Genomic DNA, 12,103 nt, shown 5'->3' on the forward strand with positions numbered 1-12,103 from the left:
GGTCACCTAGGAGAGTAGCAAGGAACTAATGCCACTGCCGATGGGTGGCAAGGACTCGCCTGTGGATGTTGAGGTTTGCAGCAATCACATAGGTGGAGAAGGTGCGGTCAACATGAGAGATGAACTGATGGGGGTGAGGGGCTCCTAGATGGACGTAGCGGCAAAGATGATGGTGAGGGAGGGGGAAAAATCCCTTGAGGATAATATGTTCGGTCAGGTCACTGAGTAAGACATGTGGCCTGGCATGGATGTATTTGAGGTGGCCAATAGCGAACCCACCTTTCGCTACGGGAAGACGATTGATGGTCTGGTGAAGGAGGAAGGAAGAGGTGTGGACAACATATTTCGGCAGGAGTAATGTTTTAATTAAGGATGAAGGAGCTGACCTGGTGCTAGGAGAGGGTATGGGGCAGGGTATGCATAAAGAGGTATTTGACATGTGGCCTGGTATGGATGTACACTCCTGGAAATTGAAATAAGAACACCGTGAATTCATTGTCCCAGGAAGGGGAAACTTTATTGACACATTCCTGGGGTCAGATACATCACATGATCACACTGACAGAACCTCAGGCACATAGACACAGGCAACAGAGCATGCACAATGTCGGCACTAGTACAGTGTATATCCACCTTTCGCAGCAATGCAGGCTGCTATTCTCCCATGAAGACGATCGTAGAGATGCTGGATGTAGTCCTGTGGAACGGCTTGCCATGTCATTTCCACCTGGCGCCTCAGTTGGACCTGCGTTCGTGCTGGACGTGCAGACCGCGTGAGACGACGCTTCATCCAGTCCCAAACATGCTCAATGGGGGACAGATCCGGAGATCTTGCTGGCCAGGGTAGTTGACTTACACCTTCTAGAGCACGTTGGGTGGCACGAGATACATGCGGACGTGCATTGTCCTGTTGGAACAGCAAGTTCCCTTGCCGGTCTAGGAATGGTAGAACGATGGGTTCGATGACGGTTTGGATGTACCGTGCACTATTCAGTGTCCCCTCGATGATCACCAGTGGTGTACGGCCAGTGTAGGAGATCGCTCCCCACACCATGATGCCGGGTGTTGGCCCTGTGTGCCTCGGTCGTATGCAGTCCTGATTGTGGCGCTCACCTGCACGGCGCCAAACACGCATACGACCATCATTGGCACCAAGGCAGAAGCGACTCTCATCGCTGAAGACGACACGTCTCCATTCGTCCCTCCATTCGCGCCTGTCGCGACACCACTGGAGGCGGGCTGCACGATGTTGGGGCGTGAGCGGAAGACGGCCTAACGGCGTGCGGGACCGTAGCCCAGCTTCATGGAGACGGTTGCGAATGGTCCTCGCCGATACCCCAGGAGCAACAGTGTCCCTAATTTGCTGGGAAGTGGCGGTGTGGTCCCCTACGGCACTGCGTAGGATCCTACGGTCTTGGCGTGCATCCGTGCGTCGCTGCGGTCCGGTCCCAGGTCGACGGGCACGTGCACCTTCCGCCGACCACTGGCGACAACATCGATGTACTGTGGAGACCTCACGCCCCACGTGTTGAGCAATTCGGCGGTACGTCCACCCGGCCTCCCGCATGCCCACTATACGCCCTCGCTCAAAGTCCGTCAACTGCACATACGGTTCACGTCCACGCTGTCGCGGCATGCTACCAGTGTTAAAGACTGCGATGGAGCTCCGTATGCCACGGCAAACTGGCTGACACTGACGGCGGCGGTGCACAAATGCTGCGCAGCTAGCGCCATTCGACGGCCAACACCGCGGTTCCTGGTGTGTCCGCTGTGCCGTGCGTGTGATCATTGCTTGTACAGCCCTCTCGCAGTGTCCGGAGCAAGTATGGTGGGTCTGACACACCGGTGTCAATGTGTTCTTTTTTCCATTTCCAGGAGTGTATTTGAGGTGGCCAATAGCGAACCCACCTTTCGCTATGGGAAGACGATTGATGGTGTGGTGAAGGAGGAAGGAAGAGGTGTGGACAACATATTTAGGCAGGAGTAATGTTTTAATTAAGGATGAAGGAGCTGACCTGGTGCTAGGAGAGGGTATGGGGCAGGGTATGCATAAAGAGGTATTTGTGGTAGCGAATGTTAAGTTGTAGGAGATAATACTATTGGCGTACCTCGTGGGGGGGGGGGGGGGGGAGGGGAAAGGGCATTGAGGGAAGAGGAGGGAGGTTTAAACGAGGGTGACGAGGTGTGTGAAGTGAAGTGGGCTTGGTTGTGGGAGTATGTGGCGTGAGCAGCCCATAGTGGCTTGCTTCCTTTCCTGTTTTGAAATTTTGTGACTAAAGCTTTATCGCTTGGTGTTTACTTTATATGTCACATGCCAGATTGAATGTTTTACTTCTGATGAAGGCACTCTTAGTAGTTGCCGAAACCTGGGTGAAAAGACTTCATTTTTGCGACTGCGGCCTGTTATTGCTTTAATTTTACTTTGTAAACGGTCGCCTATGATGCAGCCATGTTCAAAACTTTAACATATGGCGTAGGTGTTCAAATGGAGTGGGTGACAAGGAGGATCTGCTGGAAGGTGTGAGGGTGTGAGAAGGAGTGGATGTTCTGGAGGATGATGATCAGGAAATAGATGATGTGTTTGACTGTAGAGGGTGAGTGGAGAGAATTGTTGGGGTGTATGGGCTGATGTTGAGCGATCGGTAACGGTAGGCTTGCGGTTGGTGGGAGGGCGTTTGGCCTTGTATTTGGAGGAGTGTCTGTGGTGGATTTCGTTGCAGATGTTGCAGGAAGGGTGACAGGCAAGGTTATTACAGTGTTTACGGAAGCAGGAGGCTTTACAGTGGGGGCAGGTGGGGGGGGGGGTCGGAGTTTGGGATGAGGCAATCATTGTAGAGGAGACAGGTAAGATTGAGGAGGGGAGCAGGAAGGTTCAACATGGTGGCAACAGTTAAAAATCAGGGCGCCCTGAGTGAGGTGGAGGGGGATCTATGGATGAGGCACATTCTGTGAACACATTCATCAGGAAGATGGGTCTGGAGTTGTTATACATATGTCAAGCTGAGTGGATTCCCAGGGAGGGGTGGACATTCGGTTCTGCCAACACCTCCACCTTCATGACCACATGGCAGTCTGAGTCGGAAGACGACACAGGGGTTAGGGTTGATGGGGAAAAGAAGAGGTAAGGAAAGGTGTGAGAGATGCATGTGAACCAAAGGTGATATGGGAAAGTTTCTGGAGGAAGTCAGTTTGGAAAGAAGGGGATCTGATAAGGACAGAGTCTCTGTGTGGGATAAGCTGAGCAATGGAGCCTCTGGGAATATACTTGCAGATTTCTAGCATGAGGGTGTGGGCATCAAGGAATTTGGGGTCGAGGTTGGAAAAGATGAATGTACGCAGGGTAGGGGCAGGAGATGCGGGAGGAAAGTTGATGTCCATGGGGGGATAAGAAAGGAGCTGGACGGTGTTTTCTTGGAGGATGGGGTGAGATGAGGTCAGTATTTGGCATTTGGCGGTGTTTTGACATTGATGACCTGGGAGGAGAGGTGAGGGACTGGTTGGAGTGGGAGGTGGCAGGAGGCAGGCCCCTCATATGAGGCACTTTGAAAGGAGGGTGGATGCTCTGTGGTGGTGACTGTGGCACGTTGGACGGTGCCAGGTGTCGGGGCAGGAGAAGTGGTGGTAGCAGGGCGAGTGGGGAGTGAGGGAAAGTCGTCCCAGTGGGTGATACTGGCGAGAGTGGTGGCAGGAGCGTGAACAGGAGCAGAGGGAGGAGCAGAAGCAGGGACAGTATACAGGTCTTCTCCATTTCCGACGATTCCCACTTTGATTTCTCCCTCTTCCCCATTGTCCTTGAATTCACGGATGCCTTCATCCCGCCACGCCGCCCCCTCCCCCCACTCAGTTTCCAGTTCTTAGATCAGTTATCCCCCTCAGATTTAAACATTCCCATTACAGCATGCAACGTCAAACTCATATTGTTCTCCAAACACAACACCTCCCATTGTCACAACAGTGTTACCTACCACCACCTCAAAGAAACCCCACCCTCCTTCCTGGCTGTCGTTGCTACCTTGCATAATGTCATTTTCTCCACTGGCTTTTACCCTGACCTGAGGAAGACTTCCACTTCCTGTAGTTCCTTAAACCTAACAAACCTCCTGACACATCTTCCTATCGTCCCATTTGCCTCATCTCCATGTTCAGTGAGTTCCTCAAGTAGATATTCTCCTGACGTATCCATCACCATCTCAACCAGTACCACCTCCTTTTTTCCCTTACTCAGTGTGACTTCCAGCCCTCCTTCTCGGCCTACGACCAGCTCAGCCTTACCAATCTTTTTTCCTCCAACTTAACTCCCATCATTCCACTACGTTTGCTTTATCTCCAGAACGCCCATGAACATGCTTATCATCTGAGGGTCCTCTCTAAACTCCAGACCTACACCCTTACTATCAGTTTCGCCTGCCTCATTGCTTCCTTACTCTCCCATCGTCCTTCCTATGTCACTATCCAGAATACCAACTCCCGTATGTTTTACCCCACCCCAGGCGTGGCCAAAGGCTCTGTTCTCCCCGTCTCCTGTATATTGCAAATATGCCTAGAACTCCCCCAACTGTTTAGCTCCTACAACATGCTGATGACACAGCCATCCTGGCCCTCTATGCTACTCTTATTTAGTTAACAGCCTTTGGAAATCTGCTAATCTTCAAAGGCGACTTTTTCCGAATTTATGTTTATGGGAGTTACGTCGCACTCCTTTAGGATACTGATATCTGGTAAGTAAGCTACAAACTCTAGAAGTATCAATAAAATTGAAGGCAGTTTCTCCGTAAGTCGAGAATATTCGTAAATGGTCCCTTATTAGAATCTCAAATATTTAAGTCCAGAAGGCTTCTGCGAATTTTCAACTCCATCTTTGTGTAAGCGACCGTACCTGCATTTCTACATATCTCAACGCCGACGTTCTCTGATGCTGCAAGAGTAGTCGCGTGCAACAGTTGCAGAAATCTCGGTTTCGCTCGAAATGTCGCGAGGGCGTCGCCTTTTATCCGAATTTCGGCCCCAGCGGGAGGGACTGACTCCGAATACGCATTGCAGACGCTCACGACCGAAAGGACACGCGCCGAGTTATTTCGGCGCGGCTAAATGTTTTCCCCCCGCAGGCGATAAGCGGGGGAACGTGTTGCCGAGAGGGATGGCCGGCTTTCGTGCAGTCGCCGGCAGCCGTGCGCGGGGCGGCTGTCCGCACGCGAGCCGCATCGCTCAGCCGGCGGCCGGGCCGGGCGGCCCGCAGAATAAATGCGGCGCCGGCCACCTGCTTATCTCGAAGGACGGCCCGGCGAGGCGAGAGGCGAGGAAGCGAAAGGCTGGGCGCGCAGGTGCCGCCCCCGCTGAATACGGGATCCGCGCGGCTTATTCCCGTAATGGGATTCTGAGAATGCCTTCTCGCGCCAAGTCGTTCTTCCTAATGTGAAAGAGACGATTACCATTAATTTGAATGATAAAAAGTTCTCGGGCGCCTCGCCTGAGCCCGAGGAAAAAAATGGACACCTATTGTGAACGAAACTCGAGGGGCCTTAAAAAGGCGCCGAAATGGATATATATACACTTAAGTCGGCACGAGTTGCAGAAGGGTGGGAAACACTATGTGGGCGTTCACTTTCATCGCAATGTTTCTCATGTTGTCAGTACGTAGACACCTACGCACGCGAGCGCACGAGCATGTTTGTGAAACTGTGCTTCGGATTTGGTGTGTAGGATAATGGGTTTCACACTCTCTGGATTATATTCTTACAGTACTGAACGTTCAACTATGTGTCGACTCTTCAGTCTCTTGCCGGAATGGAATAGACTGCCTTGCTCGCCACTGCTTATATTCCGAATAAAATATTGGTCTGTCGCTGTCCTTGTGCTTCAGCGAACTACAACATCCCTGGCAACACTATTTTTACCAACGAAATATTTTATTGGGACTTGTAACAACATGTTAGTAATTTTCTATTTTTTCATCTTTTTCTTAAGACTACACCGACAGAACAATATCGCAACACCAAAAATAATTAATTTATTGAATACATTTGTCTAGGTAACATATGCAAGTGATTAACAATGCAAGACCATAGGTTCATGTGGGCGTGGCATAACCCATTAAACATATGATACGCTGATACGTTAATAACAGGTGAACAGCCTAATTTTGGACGGAAGCATGCAAACGTGCATGCGTTGTTTTGTACAGGTTCCGGATGTCAGTTTGTGGGTTGGAGTTCCAGGCTTGTTGCATTTAGTCGGCCAATACAGGGGCAGTTAATACTTTTTGTGGATGACGCTAGAGTTGTCAGATTATGTTCATTACGTGCTCGATACGACACAAATTGGTAATCGAGTAGGCCAAGGTAACATGTCGAAAAACTGTACTGCTTCTTGCGTTACAACAGCGGTATGTGGGAGAGCTTTACATAGCTGGAAAATGACCACTGGAATTCTATCCATGAATAGCAGCACAAACGTCGAATCACCAGACTGGAGTATAATTTTACTGTTACGATACGTGGAATAACCGTGAGAGTGCTCCCGCTGTCTTTCGGATTCGCAGCACAGACCACGAAATAAGAATCAAATGAAAAAACTACAAAGAACGAAACTCGTCTAGCTTGAAGGGGGAAACCAGATGGCGCTATGGTTGGCCCGATAGATGGCACTGCCATAGGTCAAACGGATATCAACTGCGTTTTTTAAATAGGAACCCCCATTCTTTATTACATATTCATGTAGTACGTAAAGAAATATGAATGTTTTAGTTGGACCTCTTTTTTCGCTTTGTGATAGATGGCGGTGTAATAGTCACAAACGTACAAGTACGTGGTATCACGTAACATTCAGCCAGTGCGGACGGTATTTGCTTCGTGATACATTACCCGTGTTAAAATGGACCGTTTACCAATTGCGGAAAAGGTCGATATAGTGTTGATGTATGGCTATTGTGATCAAAATGCCCAACGGGCGTGTGCTATGTATGCTGCTCGGTATCCTAGACGACATCAGCCAAGTGTCTGGACCGTTCATCGGATAGTTACGTTATTTAAGGAAACAGGAAGTGTTCAGTCACATGTGAAACGTCAACCACGGCCTGCAACAAATGATGATGTCCAAGTAGGTGTTTTATCTCCTGTCGCGGCTAATCCGCACGTCAGTAGCAGACAAATTGTGCGAGAATCTGGAATCTCAAAAACGTCGGTGTCGAGAATGCTACATCAACATCGATTGCACCCGTACCATATTTCTATGCACCAGGATTTGCATCGCGACGACTTTGAACGTCGTTACAGTTCTGCCACTGGGCACAAGAGAAATTACGGGACGATGACAGATTTTTTGAACGCGCTCTATTTAGCGACGAAGAATCATTCACCAACAGCGGTAACGTAAACCGGCATAATATGCACTATTGGGCAACGGAAAATCCACGATGGCTGCGACAAGTGGAACATCAGCGACCTTGGCGGGTTAATGTAAGGTACGGCAGTATGGGAGGAACGATAATTGGCCCCCATTTTATCGATGGCAATCTAAATGGTGCAATGTATGCTGATTTCCTACGTAATTTTTTACCGATGTTACTACAAGATGTTTCACTGCATGACAGAATGGCGATGTACTTCCAACATGATGGATCTCCGACACATAGCTCTCGTGTGTTTGAAGTGGTATTGAATAGCATATTTCATGACAGGTGGATTGGTCGTCGAAGCACCATACCATGGCCCGCACGTTCACCGGATCTGACGTCCCCGGATTTCTTCCTGCGGGGAAAGTTGAAGGATATTTGCTATCGTGATCCACCGACAACGCCTGACAACATGCGTCAACGCATTGTCAATGCACGTGCGAACATTACGGAAGGCGAAATACTCGCTATTGAGAGGAATGTCGTTACATGTATTGCCAAATGCATTGAGGTTGACAGACATCATTTTGAACATTGCACTAATGTGGTATTTACAGGTAATCACGCTGTAACAGCATGCGTTCTCAGAAATGATAAGTTCAAAGGTACATGTATCACATTGGAACAACAGAAATAAAATGTTCAAACGTACCTACGTTGGGCCTTCTTTTTTTTTACTATTACAGCGCCATCTATCACAAAGCGAAAAAAGTGGTCCAACTAAACTATTCACATTTCTTTACGTACTACACTAATATGCAATAAAAATGGGATTCCTATTTAAAAACATGCAGTCGATATCCGTTTGACCTATGGTAGCGCCATCTAGCGGGACAAGCATAGCGCCATCTGGTTTCCCCCTTCAAGCTAGATGATTTTCATTACAAAGTGGCAACTATTTATTCACAGCCGATACAAAAGAGTTACAAGTTTGCACCTGTTACTGTCCTTCAAAGTAGTCAACAGCGTTGCGTAGAACCCGTTGCCAGCGATGTGTAAGGCGTAGTATACCGTTAACAGAGCCTGTTCTGTTGATGGTGCGAATGGAGTGGTCTACTGTCCGTCGAATCTCTGGAACAGTTCTGAAGCGAATGCCACTAAGCGGTTCTTCATCTTCGGAATCAAATGAAAGTCACAAGGACTTAAGTCCGGGATGTATTTTGGATGGTACAGTACTTCCCAGTCCCATCGACCGAACAGGGCCGCCACAGCTTGCGCTGTATGCGCTCTCGCAAGGTCATGCAAAATGATGGGTGGGTTGCGCAAAAAGTGTCGCCGCTTCTTTCGCAATGCTGGACGCAAGTGATGCTCCACAAACGAACAGTAATACTGTGTATTGACGGTCTGTCGTAGAGGAACGTAATGCGTTAGGATAACACCATCACCGTCGTATACGAGAATCACCATAATTTTAGACGCCTCCATTCGCCACCATCAACAGAACAGGCTCTGCTAGCGGTATACTACGCCTTCCACATCGTTGGAAACGGGTTCTACTCAATGCTGGTGACTACTTTGAAAGACAGTAACAGGTGCAAGCATGTAACTCTCTTGTATCGGTTGTGAATAAATAGTTGCCACTATCTTAAAGTTCCAACCCTCGTATATATCGATACTTAAAGCTGCGTGTGGGAGATGTAATATGAGAGGGTAATGTATTAAGGTGATCCGAAGTAAGTTTCATAATAAATGAAGTGATACTGGAAAATAATTGATGTATGAGGTGTAAAGGAAATACCCAAAGGAAAAAATTTAGGCTTTTTATCTGTGGTCTATAGAAAGATGATGCAGCTGTTGTAAATACAGAGTATTCAAAAAAAAGTGTCGAATTCTCTGAGAGGTGGTAGTAATCATCGAAACAAGAGAAATAGGTTCAATAAACATGGGTCTGGAAACCCATACTTTCCGAGATAAACACATATTTATAGGAAGGGCTGAGGCCAGCGAGAAAGACAAACTGCGGCGGATACGTCACGAAGGCAGGCTTGAACTCGCTTGCCCCAGCTCGCTCACCTCAGCAGACAAAATGCGTTTCTAAACCTGCAGCTAGGCGTGTACGTACAAGCGAGAATTGCATCTTCGACTGGAATCAGCTATTATGAAGTACTACAACAAAATTTAATTATAGATCAATACTCCACATAAATGGTATATGGCTTGTTCATAGCATTTAGTCTCTTCTGCTTAACAGTCCTCATTGCATACAAGAAGTGATACTCATTCTGGCTTGGTTTTAATTTAATTGTCCACAGTACATGTGTAACAAATTATAAGTAGCCCTATGCACTTCCGATCATTGTAGGATTAATAACAGTAAGACTCCATAATAGCGGATTCCAGTAGAAGATGCAATTCGCGTTTGTAAAAAAATGGTTCAAATGGCTCTGAACACTATGGGACTTAACTTCTGAGGTCATCAGTGCACTAGAACTTAGAACTACTTAAACCTAACTAACCTAAGGACGTCACACACATCCATGCCCGAGGCAGGATTCGAACCTGCGACCGTAGCGGTCGCACGGTTCCAGACTGTAGCGCCTAGAACCGCTCGGCCACCCCGGCCGGCATTTTCGCTTGCAGGCACACTCTAGTTACGAGTTACCAGGTGTAGAAACGTAGTTTGTCTTCTGAGTTGACCGACCGAGCGAGGCAGGCCTACCATCGTGACGTACGCTTCTCTATCTCGTGGGCCTCGTGGAGGGGCTATGCGACGCTTCTTTGCGGATATTCGCACAGTTGTAGCCTTGGCGCTCCGTCAAATGTGTCGGCAGGGTATTATGGTGTCTTACTCACAGTACTTACTATAAGGTGGTCTGCAGTCAGTTGTATGTTTCGAGTCGTGTTGTAGGATAAGTTAGTTTTCTTCGAGTACGTGTGCCTTAATTGTAGATTACTGTCAACCCTGGGTACGTATCATGTTGTTTTACGTCTTTCTGAAACGCGGATTTACTTATGTGTTTACTGATATTGCGCTGTTTGTCGTGGCATATTTACATTTTCTCTCTTCCAACACTGGACTAGTGAGGTGGCGGATATTGCGTAGAAAATGGATGCAGCCTGCGAGCCCGTGCCCCCTGCGCTGAAAAATATCCACAGTGCAGAGGGCCCTCTGATAAGCTGTCGCCGGCCGGAGTGGACGAGCGTTTCTAGGCGCTACAGGCTAGAACCGCGCGACCGCTACGGTCGCTGGTTCGAATCCTGCCTCGGGCATGGATGTGTGTGATGTCCTTAGTTAGGTTTAAGTAGTTCTAAGTTATAGGGCACTTATGACCCGAGAAGTTAAGTCCCATAGTACTCAGAGCCATTTGACCATTTTTTTAACCGAGGACAACGCTGGTACGAGTGGGTGCACGGTGCGCATATTTGAGCTGCCGTTCGAAGACCTGGCAGCGCTCGTTACCGACGCGTTGCGGCCATATGGAACGGTCCTAAACTACACGGAACAGAAATGGAACACCTTTGAAACCTATCGCGTGCTCAGTCGCTCCGCAAACACGTGCCGTCGTGTGTGTTCATGGGAGGTTGCCGAGCCATCATTATTTATGAAGCACAACCGCGGATATATGCCGGCTGTGGATGGGAGGGCCACGTCCGATCCAACTGCCTCCAGCCAAGTGTGGAACCATTGCAGACAGCTGAACGAACCACATTACCGCTTACTTGGAAGTGGTGCGGCCGGTGTGCACAGATGCCGCGCCCGCGAGCTCAGCCGCCGAGGACGCCGTGACTGCGGCGCCGCACGACGAGACGCCCTTGAATGACACTATGCCCACAACCACCACCACCACCACCACCACCACCACCACCACCGACGTCGTACCAGAGGCGTCGGTTCCGGACGCCGCCCGCATGACCGAAGGTACTGTCCCGAGCCCTTCGACGGGAGCGGACAAACGGACGCGGAAACAACGGTCGCCGAAGCGTCATAAGAAACACCGCCTCTCGACGGAAGACGACCAACAGGCCGGAGACAGGCAGCACGCTGCCGACGCCGTCTCTGACGCGTCGTTGCCAGCGGAATCTACCAGCACCGCCCCACAGCAGGTATCCGACACCACGGACACGACGGTGGCCTCACCCAGCCCAGACGTTCCCATGACTGAAGCCCCTCAGGACAAAGACCAGGTGATGGAGCACAACGCTCGTGACGGAGCGTCGTCACCGACCCCTTCCCCGCTCGGTGACTGGGCTGCTGAAAGGGAGGCAGAAGACGCACAAGACACTCTTGTCACACCTTCGCCCCACGGGACCGGCCCCCCACATGGGAAGAGCCTAACACCCGAAGAACGGCCGCATTAAAGATACCTGCCGCAAAGGAAGGGTAGCCATTTGCATCTACTCACTCCGCATTTAGATGTCCCAACCCTACCGCGTGGGCACAGTCAACGTTAACGTCATACGCTCTGTCATCAAAATGCCTTCATGCTCCATGATACGCTCCGAGCGGCGGACCTGGATATCACCCTCCCTCAAGAAGTCCATCCAGAACTGCAATTGAACATTTATGGATACATAGCCTACAGCATCCCATCAAGCGACGGTGCCGGCGCAACCGCCATCCTATTACGCGACGGCATCGAGGCACCGGAAGTTACGTATCTGCCATCTGCACGAGTTGTTGCCGTCACGGCTGGAGCAGTCCGTGTTGTCAGTGTTCAAATGGTTCAAATGGCTCTGAGCACTATCGGACTTAACATCTGAGGTTATCAGTCC

The 12,103-nt window shown here is 49.6% G+C and overlaps 1 protein-coding gene across 1 annotated transcript; it reads left to right on the forward strand.

Annotated features, from left to right (window-relative positions):
• Positions 1–5,137: 5,137 nt before the first annotated feature.
• Positions 5,138–11,689, forward strand: LOC124750486 (merozoite surface antigen 2-like). Its single transcript, XM_047248982.1, has 2 exons — positions 5,138–5,363; positions 11,079–11,689. Exons 1-2 carry the CDS (start codon positions 5,138–5,140, stop codon positions 11,687–11,689), a joined length of 837 nt encoding a protein of 278 aa, XP_047104938.1.
• The last annotated feature ends 414 nt before the right edge of the window (positions 11,690–12,103 follow it).

This window comes from Schistocerca piceifrons, chromosome 1 (assembly GCF_021461385.2).
Source record: "Schistocerca piceifrons isolate TAMUIC-IGC-003096 chromosome 1, iqSchPice1.1, whole genome shotgun sequence".
In the NCBI taxonomy this organism is placed as follows: Eukaryota; Metazoa; Arthropoda; class Insecta; order Orthoptera; family Acrididae; genus Schistocerca; species Schistocerca piceifrons.

Bases quoted from the DNA above. Each gene is read 5' to 3' on its own strand.
- LOC124750486 (XM_047248982.1), top strand. From the start codon at position 5,138: ATGGCCGGCTTTCGTGCAGTCGCCGGCAGCCGTGCGCGGGGCGGCTGT. The intron at 5,364-11,078 runs GTAATGGGATTC...CGGTGTGCACAG, and splicing joins GATCCGCGCGGCTTATTCCC to ATGCCGCGCCCGCGAGCTCA.